The sequence below is a fragment of the Cyprinus carpio genome, chromosome A6 (genome assembly GCF_018340385.1).
Source record: "Cyprinus carpio isolate SPL01 chromosome A6, ASM1834038v1, whole genome shotgun sequence".
Lineage (NCBI taxonomy): Eukaryota > Metazoa > Chordata > Actinopteri > Cypriniformes > Cyprinidae > Cyprinus > Cyprinus carpio.
Genome location: NC_056577.1, coordinates 2,913,295 through 2,937,360, shown reverse-complemented (window position 1 = coordinate 2,937,360; position 24,066 = coordinate 2,913,295). Strand labels below are relative to the sequence as shown.

Below are 24,066 nucleotides of genomic sequence, written 5' to 3'. Positions count from 1 at the left end.
TGGATTCAACTTTTTATGCTGCAGATATGAATGATGCCTTAAATAGTGTGGCATGTTGAGGAAAGGTGTGCTGTTACTTTTCCAAGTGATCTGGATTACGTTGTTTGGCAGGCAGACCATTAATTGGACCAAGAATGACTCCGATCAATGGATTTGTTGTTGTGGACTTGACAATCAAATCCCATTCTATTATCTTTAGTATAAAGAGTTTTTTTTTTTCTCGAGTGGAAAGCCTTTCTGTTTTACTGAAAATAGCATGGTGGATTGTGCATAAGATAAAGGGTTTTTCCTCATTCTTGAGTGTGTCTGAAGCTGTGATGTAAAATCTTTCCCAGGAGGCCACAGCATTGTTGGAAGCGTGTGACCAGGCTGCTTTAGAAATGTACCCCACCCAAAAATTTTAATTTGCTGAAAATTTACTCACCCTCAGGCTGTCCAAAATGTTAATGGGTTTGTTTGTTCATCAGAACAGATTTTGAGAAATGTAGCATTGCATCACTGTCACAAAAATATACTCTCCACAGAAAATGTGCCCCCACAAAAAGAGACCAAAAAACAGATAAAAAAAAAAACAACAAAACCAAAACAAAATCAACACAAACCACTCCAGTCCAACAGTTAATGTCTTTGAAGTGAAAAGCTGTGTGTTTGTAAGAAACAAATCTGTTGATTTTGACCATTTTCCCTCGTAAACAGTGCTTGATCTGTGTATATTTCTCTCCTGATTCAGACAAGACATCTTTTTAACTGGAGAAAGCAATATTATGGATAGAGAACTGGAAGCAATGGTCTTAAATGATGGATTTGTTTCTTACAAACACACAGCTTTTCTCAAGACATTAACTGATGGCTTGGAGTGCTGTGGATTATTGTGATGTTTTTTATCAGCTGTTTGGACTCTCATTCTGACGGCACCCATTCACTGCAGAGAATCCATTGTTGAGACACTGATGCAATGCTACATTTCTCCAAATCTGATGAAGAAACAAACTTATCTACATCTTGGATGGCCTGAGGGGAAGTAAATGTTTAATTTTGGGGAAACTATTCCTTTAATGCAATCCAACATTCATGCATAATTCACAAAAGTTCTTCCTTCCTAAATATTATCTACAGTTAGTGTAATTGAAAGCCAAATCATGCTGCATAAACATTCTTAGGGTTGCCATGAGATATAAGTGGGTGGACTGACTAATACTGAATCACAGTATGAGTAATTTTAGTCAATGTAGAAAAGTGAAGTGACGTGACATTCAGCCAAGTATGGTGACCCATACTCAGAATTTGTGCTCTGCATTCAACCCATCCGAAGTGCACACACACAGAGCAGTGAACACACACACTGTGAACACACACCCACTGAGCAGTGGGCAGCCATTTATGCTGCGGCGCCCGGGGAGCAGTTGGGGTTCAGTGCCTTGCTCAAGGGCACCTAAGTCGTGGTATTGAAGGTGAGAGAGAGCGCTGTACATTCACTCCCCCCACCCACAATTCCTGCCGGCCCGAGACTCGAACTCACAACCCTTCGATTGGGAGTCCGACTCTCTAACCATTAGGCCACGACTTCCCCATAGAAGACACCTCAATGCGCTGTGGTTCGGAAACAGCTGCTCATCACAGCATGAAATGAGTAACTTTCTGCTAAACTTCATCTAAATATAATTAAGGGGGTTATTTTTAATTTTTTTAGACTTCTGAGGCTCTGGTGTGTTTTTATGTAGTTTTTCTCTCTAAATAAGTAAATAATTGTTTTCTCCATCCACAGAAAAGATCATCGATCATATTTTACAAGCTACAAAGAGTTATTCACTGGGTTCAGAGCTGGACAGGTAACTAATGTCCACATAAACACTCACTCCTTTGCTTTTATAAGAACATATCATTTGATTATTACATGATGAACCATATTTCATTCTCTCAAACTTCAGTGCTGTACAGCTGATGATTTTCTTCAGTCATGTTTTTTGATTTTCTTCTGTAGATTAAGTTGTAAGAAGTGTATTATTATTGGCAACGGAGGCATTCTGTTCAACAAGTCCCTGGGCTCCCAAATCGATCAATATGATGTTGTTGTACGGTAAGTTATTATAAAAATAAAACAATTCTATTGATTTTTCCTTATTGTTTGATTATAAAAATAGACGTAAAACACAAATCTGTTGTTGTTTCACATTTGATGAATGATTATGAATACAAACAGTAACAGTTAATAATGTTCACAGTTGAATCTTGTACATTATTACAGGAATATTAAGTAAATGAAGGCAGTTTGTATTTCATGTTGATTTGTCCTCTGGTTTAGACTGAACGAGGCTCCAGTCGCCGGGTTCGAGAAGGACGTCGGCTCGAAGACCACCATGCGTATCACGTACCCTGAAGGAGCCATCCAGAGACCTGAGCGCTACGAGAAGAGCTCGCTTTTTGTCTTATCTGCCTTTAAACTCATGGACTTCAAATGGCTGCGTCACATGGTTTTCAAAGAAAAACTGGTAAGACGTCCAAAAGTCTCAATTGTGCTCTTTTTTTATTTAATACATTTTTTTAATTTGATTGAATTTGCATCCAGCAATAGGGATGCAGTATGCTCAGTTTCGTTTTAACATGTTTAATGCTATTCCACAGATTTTCCTTTAAAATCAGCACAGAGAATGTCTGCTGATAAGAAATGAGTCAAACTATTTAAAAAGAGAATTGTCTGATGTACACATGCACCAGTAGGGGGCAGCATAGTGTGTGCTCAGAACACCAATATTACATATGAATGCCTGGGGTCAAAAAATAAGGACTTTATTTAAATTATTATTATTTATTTTTTTTCGTGGCCCAAATTGTTTTTACTTGCCCCGCCAAGATTTTCACTGGTCCCACCAAAAAAGAATGAAATTTTTTTTTAAGCTATATGTTTTTTAATTTTAGAAATAAGTTATGTTCTTTACTTTTTTATTTATTTATTTGTTCATACAACTTTTTTATTACAATATACAGCTATAATGTAACCATAAATATCAAACACTTTTGCCGGAAAACACTTCATTACTGATTTTTGCAGGTTTCAACACATTTTTACTGATGCTTACAAGATTATAAAGTCATTTTGGCAGTTATGATCTGTTTTAGAAAGCTACATATTATTATCTGGTGACATATCAGCAGAATTTGCATTAACAAAGTTTTCAAGGAATAAAAACACATGTGCAAGGTCATTGAGTGTGACATTTTCAAGACATTGCTGAATGTGATATCTGAGTCAAAAGCTGACCACTTTTAAAGTTCAGTTTATGAAATATGGGACAGGTTTGTCACCACAGGTAACTATATAACTGCATTGTGAATAGAGTAGAGACGGATGTGGGCTTTGTGTTTGACGCGTCTTTGATATGCAGCTGTGTGCGAGGCCGATGTCTTTGTGAGTCAGCCAGTGTAGTGTTTCCGCAGGTGACTGACAGGAACTCAGTGATGTGCTTAATTGTGTGGTCCGGGCCGGAGAATGGGCATCTTATCTCCCAGGTTTGGGTTTAGTCAAGCAGCTCGTTCTCTGCGTTATCTCCAGAATGATAATGAAAATGGCACACACATCCGGCCTCTCTTCTGTTAGAGGACCTTCTCCCATGACGAAAGCCGAATCTAGTTCACTCAGCTCAAGGACGTTTCCGCATTATTTGGATCCCCAGCTCACAGCACTGTAATAAAAGTCACCGGTGTGTAACTGGTCTTGAGGAGCTCCTTGTAGTATTTCTGTTGCCACACTTCTAGCACTGGATATTTTTCAGTGACTCTGTATCATAATAATAAAAAATATTACATTTTGTTTTTTTTTGCAGGCCAGAGAAGATATAGTGTAGTCTTTTGGTTTTGAATCAGAATTTGACTTCCTGATTCGAAATTGAATGTCACAAATTCAACAAATTCTTCTCCAATGGAATACTTTTAGAGAAACGGCTGTAGAGATTTATGCAAAGCAAAACCACATGAAGGCCACACACAGGTTGTATCCTGATAAGGTTATCGGCTTGGTTTTGATACTCTATAGAGCACATTTTGCCATGGGCAGCAGCTTGACTGAGTCTTTCTCTTTCTAAAAACACAGGTAGCATGCCTTCTGCCTTCTTTATCCTACTCCATTAGAATTCCCACCGCCGGCCGGAAAGCCATTAGGACTAAAAGAGAACTGTTAGTTCGGAGAAGACGAGAGAGAGAAATACATTTCTTGAATCTGGGAGATAAGTTTACTTCTGTGGGGGAAAAAGTAAAATTTTCAAAATTTAAAGCCATGAAAAAAAGGATCCTAAAGTATAAAAAAGTCTAATGTGCTGATTTGGTCCTCAAGAAACTTTTCTTACTATCAATGTTGAAAACGACTTAATATGTTTTTTTTTTTGTTTTTTTTACTGGATTCTTTGATTAATTTAAAATTCCAAAGAATATAATTTATTAGAAATAGAAATCTTTTGCAACATTATAAATGTCTTTACGGTCATTTTTGATAAATTTTGTGCATCCTTGCTAAATAAAAGTCTTGTTGATCCCAAACTTTTGAGCAGTATAGTGAACCACTGCATTAAAAAAAGTGTTTAAATGGCTATTTTTACAATGTAATTGCTGCTTCTGATGGCATTGTAAAGAAAGCTGTTGTACATGAATATACTACAGTAACTGTGATATTTTGATGGAAATGTTAACCATGTTCAGTTTATTGGAAAACATGATTAGTATATTTTCAATGGTCTTAAATTCCTTAATTTGCTTTTAAAAGTCTTTAAAAGGATTTACGTTTCATTCTCTTAAAATACAGCTTACTCTGGAAGGAGAAAAAAAAACAGTTTCATGGCATAGCGTGCGCTTTAAATAGATCCGTTACCATTTACTGCCAAAACAGTGATTTACTGAACAAACTGAACAATAAATGAACCAATTTGAGTTGAATTTATTTGTAATTTTGCGTAATGATAAACAGACGAAAAACTTTGCTGCTAAGACCAGGGAAATAAATTCTTCAGATAATTGTTTTCAGTTAAAATGTCTCTTCCACTTTGAGAGCACTATCCGTCACAGACCCGTCCATGTGAGACATTCATTCACGTCCTATGCATGCTACAATCACGGCTCTAATTTACACATGAAATTAAGCGGAACGTGTTAATTCGGTGAAGGTTTTGAAGTGTGCAGACTGTCTACCGCTCAAAACATTCAGACAGGAATACTGATGAGGATAATTGAGAGGTCAGAGATGAAGTAGATGTTTTTCCTTTGTGTGTGTTTATTGGCCGTAGTCTTCGCTTGTGGTTCTTTGACGCAGAAATGCTCTCATTACTTGAATCTCTGTTGATTTAGAATTAAATGGCAGCTATGTCTTCTGAAAGCAAAAGAGCGGCCAAGATATCTTGTCGTAAATGATGCATCCACACAGCTAAATCATCAGTGCTCTTAGCGTGGCCAGTTTAGACTAATGCCACCATATGTGAGATGTTAGGCCTTTAGGAGGTTTTGGTTGCGTCAGCTGTGCTAGCTGTGGACGGGTCGTCGCTGTCCTTTTGCTTTTGTCTCCTCTTTGAAATCAGCTTCAAACACAGCCATACAGAAAGGCAAACATGAGCAGGTGGACAAGGGGTCAATAAACTAGCTGCTGTTGTTTCCACTGTTGGTGCAGTGAGTCACGTCGAGCTGCTTTGGATGACTAATTGCAGAAGAGAAGGAACATTGAAAGAACATTTTACAAAAGAAGATTGCATTTGAGAAGATAATATTTCATTTGGTTTAGATAGTTTGATGCATCTCAAAATTTGAGAACATTCAGGAAGGTTTGAGATCATTTTGAGAGCATTAAAAATAGGGAGAATATTTAAGAATAGATTAGAGAATATTTGAGAAGGTTTGATGTGACTCGAGAAGAAAGAGGAACATTGCAAGAACATTTCACAAGGAAATGACTGGATTTGAAAAGATTTAATTTAAGATGATTTGAAGGAACTTTTTAAGGACATTTCACAAGATGGTTCAGTTTGACTAAGATTATTTAATGTGACTCAAATTTGAGGTCAAGAGATGAGGAAGAACTTTGTAAGGACATTTCACAAGAAGATTAAGAACGTGACTGAATTTGAAAATATAAGATATGACTAAGATGATTTGATGTGACTCAAATCTGAGATCATTCAAGAAGATTTGAGAAAAAAAATCGGTAATATATTCTTATATACTGTTAATATACTGTCAAATTAAGAAGATCCAATGTGACTTGAGAAGGAACATAACGGAATTTGAAAAGATTTAATTTGATGTGACTGAAATTTGAGAACATTCAAGAAGGTTTGAGATCATCTGAGAACGTTTAAGAAGAAATCATTAGAGAAGATTCGACTTGAGAAGATAATTTCACAAGAAGTTAAAAAAAAATATTTCAAAAGATAAGATTCTTTTTGACTAAGATGATGTGATGTGACTCAAATTTGAGAACATTCAAGAAGATTTGTGGAAATTTGGATTTAGTCAAAATCAAAAAAGATACGGTGTGACTCTAAATGTTTGATTCAACATACTCACGCTGAAAACTCTTCAGGAGATCCTTCTTTTCTGAAGACATATCCTGAATATAGTTTTTTTTCCAAACCCTGGTGAGCTCCTATATTCTGTCAGCATTCTCATATGGATTGTTCCTGTGATGCTAAACATGAGGCCTAGGTAGGGTTCGGAACACAGCTCGAGTCTATGAATCATTAGATGCTTTGTATGACATGTTCGGCTTACACACTGCAATACAATGGTGTTTATGAGTGTCAAGTGTCCTCAGAGTCTGGTGACTCAGACATGAGGAGACAGAGGGCTGGGGGTCAATGTCAGGGTCAGCGGCCCCTGCTACTCCACAGACGGCTGCAGAAAACCACAGTGGTTTATGAATGCCACAGTGTATGTCAGCCCTCTGGAAACTGATGGATTCTGTGATAAAGTCTGCGACTCGCACCTCCAGAGTGTCAGAGCGACTGAGAGCGGCCATTGTTGTGTATGAGCCGTAGCGCAGGGAAACACAGGGCCCACTCCACGCCCACAGGTTACACCCTAACATCATCACACAAAAATGTGTCAGGAACTCTTTTAACCAAAGGAAGGGAAGTTTGGAGTTACAAACTAAGGGGTTTGGGGATTACCCATCAGAGAAAGTATGTGAGTGTGAGGATAACTGACCATCAGATAGTCGGATATGACTGAAAGTTCAGTCAAGACTGATTTATTATGTTGATTTAAGTTGTGGGTCTTTTTCAATTTATTTAGAGATTTGTGTGTTCATGAGTAAATCAGAGGTTTTAAGTAATGAAGCAGAACGTTTCTGAAAGTCAAATGCAACTTATTTTCTCCATAGAGAAAGTTTTGAAATTCTAAAGATAACAAACATGTAATCTTTCAAAGCAAAGCTACACCATGAGCTTCACCCACGTTTAATATTGTTTATATTAACACCATGTTGATATTGTCAGTGATGTAAAAGCTTGTTGATGAAGGTTTTTTTATTTCATTAACGACAATGAAAAGACAAAAAACAAAAAGAAAGATAATGATCATTTATTTCTATGAAAACAATGAATTGTTAATTCATTCATTCATTTAAAGGGGTCCTATTATGCTCTTTTACAAAGTCTTGATTTTGTTTAAAAGACAACAAAAAATACTAGGTTGTTCGAAAAACACATTATTTTTTTCATATTTTACATTATTACCACACCTCTCTTCCCAATCTGTCATAAACGGCTGGAATAGTTCCTGTATCAAATAAAAGGCCGCCTCTGAAATGCAAAATGTGTTGTGATTGGTTAGCTGGGCCAGTCTGTGTCTTGTGATTGGGTTAGCTGGGCCAGTCTGTGTTGTGATTGGTTAGCTGGGCCAGTCTGTGATGTGGTTGGTTAGCTGGGCCAGTGTGTGTTGTGATTGGTTAGCTGGGCCAGTGTGTGTTGTGGTTGGCTCGTCAATTCTTATAGCTGGGCCAGTGTGTGTTGTGATTGGTTAGCTGGGTTAGCTGGGCCAGTCTGTGTTGTGATTGGTTAGCTGGGCCAGTCTGTGTTAGCTGGGCCAGTGTGTGTGTTGAGGTTGGTTAGCTGGGCCAGTCTGTGTTGTGGTTGGTTAGCTGGGCCAGTGTGTGTTGTTAGGGACCAGTTGGTTAGCTGGGCCAGTGTGTGTTGTGGTTGGTTAGCTGGCCAGTTGTGTTGTGGTTGGTTAGCTGGGCAGTCTGTGTTGTGGTTGGTTAGCTGGGCCAGTGTGTGTTGTGGTTGTGTTAGTGATTGGTTAGCTGGGCCAGTGTGTGTTGTTTGATTGGTTAGCTTGGTTAGCTGGGCCAGTGTGTGTTGTGATTGGTTGGATTAGCTGGGCCAGTCTGTGTTGTGATTGGTTAGCTGGGCTGTGTTGTGGTTGGTTAGCTGGGTGTGTGTGTGTTGGTTAGCTGGGCCAGTGTGTGTTGTGGTTGGGGCCAGTCTGTGTTGTGGTTGGTTAGCTGGGCCAGTGTGTTGTGTGTTGGTTAGTGGGCCAGTGTGTGGTAGGTTGGGACCAGTGTGGTTGGTTAGCTGTGTGTGTGTGGTTTACTGTGTGTGTTGTGATTGGTTAGCTGGGCCAGTCTGTGTTGTGGTTGGTTAGCTGGACCAGTCTGTGTTGTGGTTGGTTAGCTGGGCCAGTGTGTGTTGTGATTGGTTAGCTGGGCCAGTGTGTGTTGTGATTGGTTAGCTGGGCCAGTCTGTGGTTGGTTAGCTGGGCCAGTGTGTGTTGTGATTGGTTAGCTGGTCTGTGTTGTGATTGGTTAGGGGCCAGTCTGTGTGATGGTTGGTGCTGGGCCATTGTGTGTGTTGTGTTTGGTTAGCTGGGCCAGTGTTTTTGATTGTGCTGGGCCAGTCGTGATTGTGGTTGGTTAGCTGGGCCAGTGTGTGTTGTGGTTGGTTAGCTGGGCCAGTGTGTGTTGTGGTTAGTTAGCTGGGCCATTGTGTGTTGTCGTTGGTTAGCTGGGCCAGTGGGTGTTGTGGTTGGTGTGGGCCATTGTGTTGGTTGGTAGCTGGGCCAGTGTGTGTTGTGGTTGGTTAGCTGGACCAGTCTGTGTTGTGTTAGTTAGCTGGCCAGTGTGCTGTGATTGGTGGTGTGGTTAGATTGGTTAGCTGGGCCAGTGTGTGTTGTGGGTTAGGGGCCAGTTAGCTGGGCCAGTGTGTGTTGTGGGCCAGTGGTGTTGTGATTGCTTAGGGGCCAGTCTGTGTTGTGGTTGGTTTAGCTGATTGTGTTTTAGCTGGGCCAGTGTGTGGTTGGTTAGATTGTTGTGATTGGTTAGCTGGGCCAGCACTCGGTTGGTTAGCCCAGGTCGGTGAAATGGTCATGCCCCAGTTACCATATTGACAGCACCTGCCTGTGGGAGCTTCCATAGTGTAAGCTTCAGTGTAAATATTGCGTCAAAATCAAATCAACTTGAGCATGATTTAAATCCAGATGATTATAACCACTCTAAGCTTGTCTGCCTTGGGGAAGCTAGCGTGTCTCTGACATTGTGATAACACTCGTTGCCTTCTCTAGTGCAGCTCAACCAGGTCCAAACAAGTCGTTCATTGTAGTTTTTGAAAAGTGATTTCTGTTAAATAAAATATCTCCTTTTGAAATGGACTTTGAGCTTTGTAATTTGCAGATCTTTTTTATGCTCAAACAGTAACATTACAGACTAACTAAAGTTGAAAAAGTGAAAAAGCATAATAGCTTTTAACCCCTTTTAACTAGTTATGTTTTGCATTTATTTATTTAGTTAGTTATAATGACAACCTATATATTTAACCCCCCATTTTTTAAAGATGTACTTCTATACTTTTTTTGTATAAAGCGCTATATAAAAATAAAGGTGACTTATAGTAAATGACTAAATTAATTGGGAATAATTATGTATTTTATTACATATGTATTATTTAGCATTTACTGGGATTACTTTAACAGTTTGCTGGCTTATTTTTTATAAACCAATGCATAGCTTTATGTTTGATCTGGTTCCATTGTAAGTGTCTTTGAATGTGCATAAAAGCTCATCTTTTAGAACTTTTAGAATAATAATAATAAAATTAAAAAAAATTCCAGAACTAAGTTTGCTGAAAAAAGAGCAATCATTGATGCTCTATTTAGAAAATATTTTTCTTATATTTAACTAACATTTTTTAAGTATATTTCATATATATATATATATATTTATATTCTTCTGTTTATCTCATTAGTTTAATTTTAGCCCACTATTTCACATTTCAATCAAAATACAGCTTGTTTTGCCGTAGCGCTGTACATTCAGCAGTGTGGTCATGGTCAGATTAGTTTTCCGCTTGTTGCTACGGCAGTGTTGAGTGACCCTCTCTGTAATACAGCACAATGAGCCATTTGGACGCACTATCAGCTGCATCGGCAGACATATATCAGCCAGAGTTTAGAGTTCGTGATCATAAGTCAGCTCTTCTGCAGGTCTGTTTCAAGCAGCTCTGTGATGGGTATCAGAGAAACTCAGCGTACAAAGGCCTCGTGCGATGTAGGAGGTGGATGATTGATACAGGGTCTTCCTTGCCTTTGTGGCTTTGTTTGCGCTTCTTGTTTTTCATGGGGCTTTTAAAAGGCCCCTCTCCTCTTCACGGTGCAGGGTATTATGTTCATCTCTCTCTGCCCGAGCCACGTCACATTTTCCACCTGTGTGTTTATACGAGTCCAGCACCGAACAACAGATCGATTCACCTCTGCTTCAGTGCTCGCTCAAAATATGCCAGGATTTTACCTGCACCTGCTTTCTGCATCCTTAGTAATGCCAGCCAGGCCTGAAGTATAGCGATGACTTTTATAAAATGACTTGAAAGAAATGAATACATGACAAAGGTTTGTGGTCAGTAAGATTTTTTCACGAAAAAGATCGGGGTTGAACTGCTGTGAATTTTAACCACTGATTCTTTGCAGCCTCATCTTTCGGAAATGAAAATAAAATGAATTTACTTTCACAAAATCTTCTTGACATGATGTTCACCACACGTACAAGTGTTTGAGGAGGGGTCAAGTTGTTCGTGGCCAGCCAACGTAGAACATAGGCGGGCATTATCCAAATGTTTTACTCTGTGATGTGTAGCCGTCACTGAAGTGGGATTTGAATGATGACTCGTTTCGGCTGTTTAGAGTCGATTCTTTATTTTGGAAGACAATAACTTTATTTATCTTGCACTTTCGGCTTTGCAAACTGTTTACATTCACCAACAGCTACGTTACACACTTCGTGAAAGGCAGTATTTAAAATGCCATAATAAGGGCACTTTTTAAATCTTGGCAAACCGTTTATGGCGACTGATAGCTTTGATCATATTATACCGCGACACACGTGGTTTGTATTACACCATAAAAGTAAGGCTCCCTGGGTCAAAGCACTTGTTGTTTTTGTGTAGTTGTGCGACCCTCTGTAAAGCCTGTCCCTCCCTTGAAAAGAAAACATGGGCAGGACGTAATTACATGGCGTGTTTATTTGTAGTACCGTGACTTAGGATGCCGTTTGATGAAATCCCACCGGAGTTGTTGCTCCAGAATGTCAACCGGAGTTACGACTTCTAACAGACACGCTCTCCCAGGTGTGTTTTCTAAGGCCCTTCGTATTGGCTGCAGGTGAAGTGGGCATCCCACGAGGAAAGCGAGAGCTCTGTGTTCAGACACGCTCTTGGCTCCAACGCTTTGCTAGCGTCACCCTTTTTATTCTTTTATTCAAAGTGAGCGGCTTATTTACTCAGCTGAGAGCGTTATTCAGCGGCTGCGAGTGACTGTTCTGTGTCAGCTTCACTTGAGGCCTTTCTGCGGTTATAATAGCGTATTCACAGAGCAGGAGTGCTTGAAAAGAAAAGCTGATGAAGGCCGTCAGCGAAGTCACGCAGGTTTATTCGTTTCGTTTGTTTCTTGTATTAATTCAAGTGTCTTCTGTGTTCCGCTCTTGATGTCTTTTAGCGGAGTATGGAGGGATTCTGGAAGTCCGTGGCACGTGTCGTTCCCAGAGAGCCAGAAGACATACGGATCCTGAACCCGTATTTCATCCAGGAAGCAGCCTTCAAATTCATTGGCCTTCCACACAACAATGGCGTCATGGGAAAAGGGGTGAGGAGCAAACGTTGAATAAACATTAAATCCAAAACATACTCTCAGAGTCAGAATTGAAAACTTTTCTCCTCTTCGAAAAAAGCCAGGGGGCAGTTGCAGAAACACAGCCTATGTCTTAGGAACTAGTTAGTATTTAGGAACTTAGGAACTTTTTGTATTCAGATAAGCCCAGTATGTTTTATTCATGAATCTGTAAATGATCTGTGATTAATTTACAAGTCTCATTCACTGTAACTGTAATTTTCTGGTATCACTGCAAATTGTCTTTTAACAAAATATTTTATGAAAAAGATATTTACATATGTGAAAAATGTACAAAAAATGTATAAAAATGAATAAAACTGTATAAAAAATGAATAATTATTATATAATAAAAATGTGCTTAATACACACACACACACAAATACATACTATTTTTTTATAATTTACAAAACAAAGTTATGACCAATCTTAAAGGAAAAATTTTTTGACAATTTGTGTTAAGACTACTCTAAGCAGTCACAGGTTTATTCTTGTTAATTCTTGTTAGTAATAGTTGTTTTGGGATTCGTGAGTCACAGCGATTATAATTTCTGATTTTACATTATTTATTTGTTAAAATACTTGTGTATGTATATATGTATATATATATATATGTGTGTGTGACCCTGGACCACAAAACCAGTCTTAAGTGTCAATTTTTCAAAATTGCTTTCCATTGATGTATGGTTTGTTAGGAGGACAATATTTGGCCGAAATACAACTATTTGAAAATCTGGAATCTGAGGGTGTAAAAAAAATCTAAATATTGAGAAAATCACCTTTAAAGTTGTCCAAATGAAGTTCTTAGCAATGCATATTACTAATCAAAATTTTTTTATATATTTACAGTTGGAAATTTACAAAATATCTTCATGGAACATGATCTTTACTTAATATCCTAATGATTTTTGGCATAAAAGAAAAATCGATAATTTTCACCCATACAAAGTATTTTTGGCTATTGCTACAAATATACCCCAGCGACTTAAGACTGATTTTGTGCTCCAGGGTCACATATATTTCTTTTTTTTTTCTTCTTTTTTTTTTGTACCTGTTTTTACTGTTGCACAACAAGTCACTCTTGCTATTTCAACAAAACCTCATCTATAATAGTCAGTTAGATACTTTTAGATCATTTTCCCTAAAAGTTAACAAACAATAAACAAATAAATAATCCATGTACATGATCAAAATGTACCGAAATGACCCAGAACTCTGTTACACTGGCCCCGGGTCAGCAGGTCATCCTTATTGTTGCTCCCCTGAGCTGATGTTGAAATGAAGTGTTGGTGCGTCACATCTCCACCTGATCCAGAGTCTGTTTGTGCTCTGCTGTCATGGAGATGCGATTCGAGGGGCTCGAGCTGTGATGTGTTTCCTGTTATCAGCATGCAGGCGGAGTGTCTGGGGCCGGATTAGTCCAGAGAGTGTCTCTCTGTGGTGATAAGACTTTCACATTGAGACTCATCTCTCCAGCCCTTAGTGGATCAGGTGGTGGCTGGATGATCCCTCTCTGCTGATACACACACACACACAGACACGTCCCACTCTGTCTGTGTCTCTGATAAAGTCAGTCACACGGTGTATTATCTTGTCCTGAAGTGTGCGAGCAATGCACTCAACTACCCTGAGTGTCCAGTCCATCCCTGGCTGGTCAGTGTTTGCATTTCACCATACAGTGTAGTGTGAATTAAACCATATAGTGATGAATTAAAGCTTGATTGTCATGTTACAACATTCAGACATTTTGCAGTTCTTGAATACTTTGTTAAATTACTTTTGCTTAAACAATAGAGTTGTAAATAATAACTGCATATGTTATAGAGATGACTGTAAATGAATGTATAATTCTTTTGAGATTAGTCTTTTCAGTGAATCGTTGAAAATTTGGTTTATAAAATTGGTCTGAATGATTCATTTATGAATAGATTTGTAGGTGAATCACAGATCATTTAAAGATTTGTACTTTTTTGTATCGCTATAATAACTGTTTAATTTCTGGTTATTACTGTAAATCAGGGTTCCTCAAATCTTACCCTGGAGGGCCAATGCACTGCTGTGTTTAGCTCTAACCCTGATCAAACTCACCTACCTGTGATTTTCTAAAGGGTTACAGCTAAACTCTGCAGGAAAGTGGATCTCGTGGGCCAGATTTGAGGATCCCTGGTGTAAATGATCTTTTAAATGACCTAGACATCAAAATTCTGATTCAGATTCATTTTGATTTAGAAGAATTTTCTGAATCAGTCAGACATTCACTAATTCAAGACTTTGACTAGTCTAAGCAGTTTATATATGTGTTTATATAAATGTTGATGTTTGTGTATATATAATACAAGTATATATTTTATGTAAAGCACATTTTTGTTTATTTTTCAAATAATACATTTGTATAATTTTTCACATATAAATGTTTCACTTTTAAATTTCACACTTTTCACTTTATTTTTAAAATGTTTTCCATAAAACATTTTCTTATAAGTCAATTTGCTGTAATAACCAGAAACAATATTTTTCTTAATTAATTTAAATTTTTCTTAAACTTGAGGGTTTATGAAGGTGTCTTTACCTACATACTCAAGAATGACTGTTGGGTATTTTATACGCTGTCACTAAACTGGCGTGCAGTGCTGAAAGTGTTTTGGTTTTTCCAGAATATTCCTACATTGGGGACTGTTGCGATCACGATGGCTCTCCATAACTGTGATGAGGTGGCGGTGGCCGGATTCGGATATGACATGAACACACCTCATGCACCTCTGCACTACTATGAGAAGCTCATGATGTCTGCAATCAAAGAGGTAACAGCACGACACAGACCCGGTCTAAAGGATCTCTCTCTAACTCAAATTCTTAGAATTAAAAGGAGGTTTCAACAGAGATGCCATAGAAGAACCATTATTGGTTCACCTTTGAGGGAACAGTTCTTAAAATAAGCTTTTTTATAGTGTGAAGAACATTTTAATAATCTGAAAACCTTTTTTTCCAGTCAAAATAACTTTTTGTGCAATAGAAATGTTCCATGGATATTTAAGGTTTTTCATGGAACCATCGATGCCAGCTAAATATTTTTAAAAGTATGTGACCTGTTTGATAACAGATAAAAACAGGAATTCACTGCAGTGGAGTGGTCCTTCATATTTTAAATAGCTGGAGGATTTTTGTCACTTTCAGGGATTTGTTTTTTTTTTGCCCTGAAACCTGATTAATTTCTGACCTCTGTCTTATCACAGTTAACAGAAATGTGTTAGATTTGGCATCTAAAAAGAGTAGAATGTGAATGTACAGTACTGTAAATGTGTCTGATGTACATCAGTGATGTCTGCTTGCTGGTTGATGATCTTTGGGAATATCCCAGCCGTTGAGTCACGTCCATAAACAGGTCACATGACCTCACGCTGCTCTCTGTTCCAGAAACATGCAGAAACCTGAGAGGTCAGAGTAATGAGGCAGCATTGGCAGTCCAAGCTGTGTGCGTGTTCTTCTTTCAGTGTTGAGGAAACTACTTTGAAACTGTAGCTTTGCCAAGCTGCTAATAATAAAGTGAAGCAGTCAGATACCACAAGATACTAACAGGGTTCAATAATAAGGATTTATTTCTGATGGTCTAGTCAGGCCAGTAGTTCCTTTTCTGTGTGTGTGTGTGTGTGTGTGTGTGTGTGTGTGTGTGTGTGTGTGTGTGTGTGTGTGTGTGTGTGTGTGTGTGTGTGTGTGTGTGTGTGTGTAAAGAGATTGACAAAAAAAAAAAATTCTGCAGATTATGCAAAACCAATGTCAAGTTAACTTTATTTCTATAGCACTTCATACAGATGTTTTTATACAAAACAGCTTCACAGTATTAAACGGAAGAAACTGAATCAGTGATGCAAACATCAAAAATGAGGCAAAATATAATTCAGCTGTAAAGCTGCTCTAAAAAGATAATAGTGTCATTATTCAGCTCAAGTCAGTTCAGTGATTCAGTTAATCAATTATAAAACAAGTTCGATTTAAAAAAAATTAAATACGTCACAGAAAATCTAACCTTTAACCCTCAAAAACTTTCGGGTACTTTTTCAGGGAATAAATAGTAAGGGAATTAAATAATAAGGGAATGAAACTTGCAAATGCTTTAGGACCCTACAAAAAACACAGTGTTTTTGTTGTTGTTGTTGTTTCATATTTTTTACAATTATTTTTAAAGAGATACAACCTTAAAAAAAAATATTTGGGTCATTTTGGACCCGGTGATGTATGGATACAATTAAATGTCACAAATACTTTTGTAAAATTATCTATAAGTTATATTAGTGTCACAAAAATATTGTAAAATATATGTAGCCTTTTTCCCACATCTCACACAGTTTTGAGACTGATTTATTTTTGATAAACATGAAAATATATACTCCTATTAACAAACCATTGCAGCATGAAAATTGACTGTTTGAAATTTTGAAATTTGAATTTATTTATTTATTTCTTGTAATAAATATGTAGGTTTCATAAGTTTGGACTGTTTTGATCAATCATGAGTTAAATTCAAAGGAATTTAATTAAATCCCATTAATTCCTATCAGGTTAATACTGGTCCTCAGATCATATGTTCTTATAAATTTCATACAATGTTATATTTAAATAAAATTTCTCATCGAGAATATTTACAGATTTTGAAAGTTAAATAATATTAAATGATGGTTTTATAAAATAATGATACTTCAGGTCCAAACGGAGAATATTTACAGATTTTGAAAGCAATATGAGGGTTACGTTTGCAAAGCATAAAAATGCATATTTAAGATTACATTTTCAGTGGCATCACAGCACTGGCATTAAAGAAGAAAAGAAAAGAAAATACTTATCCAAAACCCCCCTTTTTTGTTTTTTTTGCTTAGAAGATATGTTTTATCAAAAGGACGATTCAACTTTAATTGCAAATCAGTAGATGGCACTGCATTTCATAGTGCTTGTTATTTTCCTAGAAGAGCACCTCTGTTGTTGTACATGTTTACTGTAGGTGGGCCGTCCGAACTGCTTTTGTGGCTTGTGAAATCAAAAGCAAAGTCGCATATGCAGACGTCATGGCTCTTTTAAACGTAGCACGTGACAAACATTTGATGAGCGTTTACCCTATTGTGCTCTTTCTGTTTCTCTTTTTCTCTCACACACACCCAGTCATGGACACACAACATATCCAAAGAGAAAGAGTTTCTCCGAAAGCTGGTGAAGGGGGGCGTTATTCAGGACCTAACCAATGGGATCTGACGTCACGTTCCCCTCAATCAGGGGATAGATAGTATTCACCATATCACTGGTGACTGGCCTCCCAGCCGATGGACTCGCACGAACGTCCAGAGATGTTTGAGCCAATCGCATGATGCAGCCGGAGGAAGTGACCTCACCTCATATGCTGGACGGTGTCCATGGCAACCTCACCTCAAACATGGCAATGCTTCTTTTGAGATGCCACGTTGGCGAGAAAGAGTCCGTCCCTGTGTGCCACGGCACCCGACAGAGACTGGAAACGTGCTGCTTTCTCCTGCTTTTTTAATCCATTGTATTCAGTATTTATTAGACAGTATTTTAATCACCGTGGTTAAAATTCTTTCTTTTTTAAGCTTAGTCAGCTTGAATGCTTTATTACTGTTCTCTTCAATCTCAGGCTATGCACAACAGCACACAACAAATGATTGTCACTGCTGATTTTCTGCTGCTCTTCTGACGTGTGCCATTAAACCAATCAGCATCCACTTGTTTCCTGCGCCTTGCACATGTATATCCCTCTCTGTGTATAACCAGATCATGAGAGCAGGCGGATTAAAGTATTATCAAGGGTTCTACATTCAGTCTGAAATGGGCTTTTCATTTGAGCTGTCAATTATTGTGTAAGGGGCCGTTCACACAGAACGCATCTTTTCATTTAAATGCACTACTTTTCCATTGTTTTTCATTAGATGGACATGTACCGGAACGCCACTTTTTTAAGATGCTGTGTCAAGTTAAAAGAATTTCAACTTTTACATGCAAAGGCGCTCATCAATGTCAGTTCCAAAACAGTGGGCCAATCAGAAGACCCTGGAGGCGGGGCAAGCATTGCAAGCTTTGGTTTACAGTAGCAAGTTGGCTTGGAAACTGTTGTATTTGATGGCAACGTGGCGGAAGAGGCGTTCTGCACTGTGCTTTTTTTTAAAACCATTCCGGAACACTGCGTCTCACGTTTTAGATGCAAAGATCCATTCTGTGTGAACGGCACCTAATAATGCATAAGAACTGTATGTTACAGTAGACCTTCAGATCAGATCAGTGCTGTGTTAGTAGCAAATCACATTTGTTGGTACCAATACAAGTCAAATTACTTGATTCTCTATACCATTGTTGTATAAAATAAGTATTTTAATAAGTAAATTAAAATAATGACATGTCAATAAAGTAAATTTTATTTCACATTTTTGAAGTACTAGCTTTTAGTTTTTCTAGTTCTATAGGGTGATCGATTTTAATGGACCTATTGTGAGCTACAAGGTTGTTAATTGATACATTACCCATGATTCTGCAAAGAAATCAAAATAATTTAATATATCCCTGTTGAAAAAGCAGCATATGCTGGTTAGGGATGTTTTGAAGCATGGCTGCTGGTTTTAGCTGGTCATGTGCTGGTCTTGAGCGGGAACTAGTTGCTTAGGACCAGCTTAAACCAGCTCAAACCAGCAGCCATGCTTCAAAACATCCCTAACCAGCATATGCTGCTTTTTTCAACAGTTTTCTCTTTAAAGCACTTTTATGTAGAGTTTATTTATAGTATAGCACTTTTATTTATATAATAGTTTTTATATAGCACTTGCAGATTGTTTCAAAGCTGCTTCACATTAATAGAGGAAAATAAGAATGTTAATGTTTGGTTATGAATCTCATTTTATCTATAAGGCAGCTCTACAGAAAACAGTAGTGTTATTCAGCTCAGGTCAGTTCAGTGTTGATAGAGTTTGTTGATACAAACTTAGTGTCATTATCTTGCTCAGTTTAGTTTAAAATAGTCAAAATCAGCTTGATTATATCATTCGCGATGCTTCATGGGATTGTAGTTATTTCCCTGATTGGAGTCGTCAAGTACACAGTCTTGTAGTCTTTTGTCTGATTTTCAAATCAAAGTTTGTGTCACCTCATGGTGGGTTGGGTTGGTTTGGTTCATGGCTCATAATGAAGGCTTTTTCTAAAAATCCCCTATTGGAATAATAATAATAATTTTTAAAAAAGTACTTCCAGCACCAAGGCTGCTAACAAACTGGACAGGCATTAATGCACTCTATTAGTATTTTGAAAAGGCAAGCTTTGCCACTCTTTCTGCACTCATTATGCTTCTCAACCAATCAGATCCAAGAACTGGATCTATCTGCTTTATATAACAGGCTATTAATCATCATTTTACTGTTACATGATTGAAAAACATCAGCACCTGTTTATGGAAAGCTCATGTTAAGCATTCAAACTTCCACCTGATCAACCTGCCTCTTTTTTTTTTCTTTTTTTTTTCTCAAACAAACAGTTGGATGTTTATGTGTGCGGCGGAAGCAGACACTCCTGCTTCTTGTCTCATGCATGGACTGTAAAAGGTCTCATGACTCACGACGGCGCTGGGGTTTTCAGGGTCCTTGTGCCAAAAGGTTAATAGAAGTATTAGGAATTTTTTAAGAGTCCGTGCCGTCAAGCACTGTTCCTGGAAATCCTTCTGTTTGGTTTCTGAAACCAGTACTGTTCCAGATGGTCTGGATTCATAATCCACCTCTTTTCCTTTTTTTTTTTTTTTTTTGGCAAGACGTTCTGCTCCAGGCTGTTCAGAATCATGTAGAAACATATCAGAATATGATTATAGTTTTTCATGTGTGAGTCTAGTGGATAATGGCTTGTCTACTGTGTGTTTAACTGTGTTCACCTGATTTTTTAACTGAGGCTTTGAATCAAAGACTCTTTCAGCACAAACACGAGAGGTCTTGATCAAGGACATAATGGTAAAAGATTGAACCAGCAGCATACTAGTTACAGAGGATTACTCTAGATCAGTGGAAGAAATTAGCTGTTATGTTTCAAAGCAATATTGGTATTCTAGATTTGATTTTCTGTGTTTTTATTTTTTATTTTAAGAGGGTGTGTTTATTTTTGTAACACAAAATATATTGTGTCGTCCTTTTATGTGAAATATTTTTGGTTGGTTACTTTACACAAGTTCTCAATCTGAATATTTTGACAATTGAAATTTATGACCTCTTATCCATTCAATTGAATCAACTAATAGTTTATTAATTTTTTACTCTACTACTCAAAGGTTTGGTGTTGGAAAGATTTAAATGTTTTTCAAAGAAGTCTCTTCTGCTCACCAAGACTGCGTGTACTGTATGTTATCAAAAATACAGTAAAATTCTGAAATATTACAATTTGATACAACTGTTTTCTATTTGAATTTAATCTGTAATTTATTTCTGATCAAAGCTGTATTTTCAGCATCATTACTCCAGTCTTCAGTGTCACATGATCTTCAGAAATCATTCTAATATGCTGATTTGGAAAGATTTCTGATTATTATCAATGTTGAAAACAATTTGTATATAACGGTAATACATTTCTTTCTGTATTTTTTGATGTATATGACTTTCAAAAGTACAGCATTTATTTGAAAAAGAAATGTTTTATAATGTTATTAATGTGTTTACTGTCAATTTTGATCAATTTAAAGCATCCTTACAGATTTGTTTTAAAAAAAAATGTTATGTGTTTATTTTTTATTTATGTATGTATTTATTTATTTAAAAAATTTCTGAATGGTAGTGTATATGGTTTTTTAAAATACAGAATTTTGTTTTAGAGCGTTTTCCCTCTACATTTTGAAATTAAAGTGCATCACTGTCATTGCTGGATGGGTATAAACGGTGAAAAAAGCTCAGATATAATGCTGAGTTAATGAAATCTTGGTTGAAAAGTCTTTTAATAACATCTTCAGTTAGGTTATAGTGAATCACGCCTTATAGTTTTGAGGTTATTTGCTATGAAAATGAGACGAATAGAGGAACCGAAAGAACTCAGCTTCATCTATATCCTCCTTCCAAGTGTTTTTCACAAACACTGGCCTTGAGATTCTTTCAAGCTTGTAACATTTTCATTGATACAGTGACTGGATGACTGGATGCTTCATGGCGGAATGTACACTGGGAAAACAGTAAAGAACTGGCAGAAATCCACTGCAAAAACAGCACTTTTTAATGTTTGTTTATGTTATTAACAAACGTTATAAAGTGTTACCAGATGTATTTTAATTGCTGTGTTAACAGTGAAATCTGGAATGTAAATCTTGCGAACAGTCATTTATAGATGAATTGTGCGGCTGGATGCCTTGCCTTCAACCTGCTGTGCTGCACGCGGCCAACGGTTTATGTGCTTGGAGTGCAGTAAACAGATTTAGAAAGTAGTGTGAGATCACAGACAGTTGAGCTGTGGACACAACGGGCAGGTGTCTCCTATTTAAAGACAATCCTTGACCTGTTTATGCGCCGCAGGACGAGGGTGCAGCAAGGTTTGAGAGTGAATGGAGGGCTGGAACAGGCTCTGACAGGTGCGTCTGTCCATGTAGGTGGGCCTTCGTGACACGGCTGTGATGGAGAGGTCACATCCTGACAGCTTCACACTCGGCGGAGCAGGGTTGAGCAGGGTTTGGTTACAGTCGGACTGAAGGCCAGTGTGTGCTGTGTTTTTGAGCTCCGCCTGAGAAGAATCACTCCGCTTTGGCTTTATTCTTCCCGACAGGTCATCGACTCACACCCTTTCTTTTAAAGTCCAACAGAAAACACACCTACAGCAGTTTCCACACCATCGAAGGGAGCAGTTTAATGCCCTCACGCTCAATAAGAGTTCAAGCAGTAAAAAGACTTTAAATGTGGATTGTGCTTCCTAGAGCAGGGCTTTTCAAAATAAAGATTTGTATATTTAATGCATTTTTTATTTTATTTTTATTTTAAACATTTAACAAATTTGATATTGCCATTTCATTTTACTTTCTAGAGACTGGTGAATATTCTATTCAGATTTGGATTCTTGAGACCAGTTGTAAAAACATCCACATTTAATGTGATTCTGTGCACATGTGTGAATTTAAGGAGAACTCACTTCATACATCCAATAGAAATCACACACACACACACACACACACACACACACACACACAAACAGTTGATTAAAAGATGACTGCAAAAAAAGCAAGTGAAGTTAGTGAAGAGAAAAGATCCTGCAGCATGTAAGTGCAAATGCCCTAGTTGTAACAGAAAATAATATTTATTTAATAATCAGATTAAGAAAGAGCTTTATTCGTCAAGTGTGTGCAAACACACAAGGACTTTGTTGTTTTTAGGAGCTCTTGGTACAAACATACATATATGACATGAGAACAGAAAGAACATTTAAATAAGACTAAGGGAAAAAACTACAAATAAATAATAACAATAATGTGGTAAAACTGGAACAGAAGATTTATGTACAGAGTTGTGAATTATTTTTTTTTTACTATGAAATAGTAGATGTGTAGTAGATGTGAATAGTAGTAGTGAATAGGAAAAATATATATACAGCTTAATAAACCAAATGTTTTCCAGATAATGTTTTAATGATTTTCTTTATTAGATTATAAAAGTCAGTAATATATTAAATAAAAGGCAATAATTAAATTTGCCTCAATCCTCATGTCACTCCCATTCCTTTCATTTCATTTTCCAGACTGTCCTCCTGAAGCAGACTCCCTGTGATTGGTGCGTCTTAATGGTGTTTAATTCTGTCCGAATGTTCTCTGTAAAGCTACACCGTGTTCTTGTACCTCGGGGGAAGGATGGATCCGATGTGGAAGATAAAGGTTTTGAGTTTGAGGCCCTTCTGGGAAGCGTGTGTGTGTTTACCTCAGAGTCAAGCATCCTCTCTATGTGCTGCTGCATTCTCTGGCTGGAGGCACTAAATATAAACTCCAGCACTGTTTACTATAACCTCTTAGTTTATAGTTTGTCTTAAAGAGGTCAGCGTGTGCTGTTTCCAACCTGAACGGCCGTTCCTTCAGTAGTTCTCTTTCTACTGCTGGTTTATTTCATCTCATCAGTGATGTTTCTTAAGACTGCTGCTCATATTTTATTGATACCACCATTCAAAAAGTTTGGAATTTGTAAGACTTTTTAATGTTTTTGAAACACGTCTCTTCTGCTCACCAAGGCTGCATCAAAAATACAGTAAAAAACAGTAATATTGAGAAATATTATTGCAATTTAAAATAAGTGTTTTCTGTGTGAATATAATGCAAAATATAATTTATTTCTGTGATGCACAGCTGTATTTTCAGCATCATTACTGCAGTCTTCAGTGTCACATGATCTTCAGAAATCATTCTTATATGCTGATTTGCTGCTCAAGAAAAATAACTATATAATTATTATATTCCTATTATGTCTTCCTAACCCCAGACTTTTTAATGGCAGTGTACTTAGACCAAATTATGAGTTGTTATGGTTAATAAAACTAAAACCGTTAAAAATAAATAGATAGATAGTTGATTAGTTAGTTACTTACTTACTTACTTGAAATAATAATGAATAATAAAAGTGAATAAACGCAAAATAAACTGAATAAAATCAAAAAAGAGAAAGAAAAAATCCCTCAAAAAATCTATTAGTTGCCGTGGCCACAATTCTTATTTTCAAGTAGTTTAATGTAATTTACTAAACTAAACTAAAATTAAATTACATTTAATAAAAACTATATATGCATATGTAAAAAAACAAAAAAAAACTAAAAAAACTAAAATGAAATCAGAAAAATAATTCCAAATTTAATAAGACTATAATAGTATCTTTCAATGATACTAAAATAACACAGGAAAAATCCCATAACGCCATAATAATAACTAAATAAAACAAAAAATAACTGTAAAGTATTAATTTGAACTCA

At 37.1% G+C, this 24,066-nt stretch overlaps 1 protein-coding gene across 4 annotated transcripts in view; it reads left to right on the top strand.

Moving 5' to 3' along the window:
• LOC109051869 (CMP-N-acetylneuraminate-beta-1,4-galactoside alpha-2,3-sialyltransferase-like) overlaps positions 1 to 23,322 on the top strand; it is a 43,747-nt gene extending 20,425 nt beyond the window's left edge. Inside the window, exons 4-9 of one of the 4 annotated variants that reach the window (XM_042757538.1) lie at positions 1,766 to 1,829; positions 1,982 to 2,077; positions 2,303 to 2,489; positions 11,953 to 12,099; positions 14,778 to 14,924; positions 22,855 to 23,322. In XM_042757538.1, coding sequence (XP_042613472.1) covers positions 1,766 to 1,829; positions 1,982 to 2,077; positions 2,303 to 2,489; positions 11,953 to 12,099; positions 14,778 to 14,924; positions 22,855 to 23,139 — 926 coding nt within the window. In that variant the 3' untranslated portion in view covers positions 23,140 to 23,322. Of the gene's footprint in view, positions 1 to 1,765; positions 1,830 to 1,981; positions 2,078 to 2,302; positions 2,490 to 11,952; positions 12,100 to 14,777; positions 14,925 to 17,274; positions 19,337 to 22,854 lie in introns of those variants that run through there. The other 3 variants (XM_042757535.1, XM_042757536.1, XM_042757537.1) reach the window with 3 other exon arrangements.
• The last annotated feature ends 744 nt before the right edge of the window (positions 23,323 to 24,066 follow it).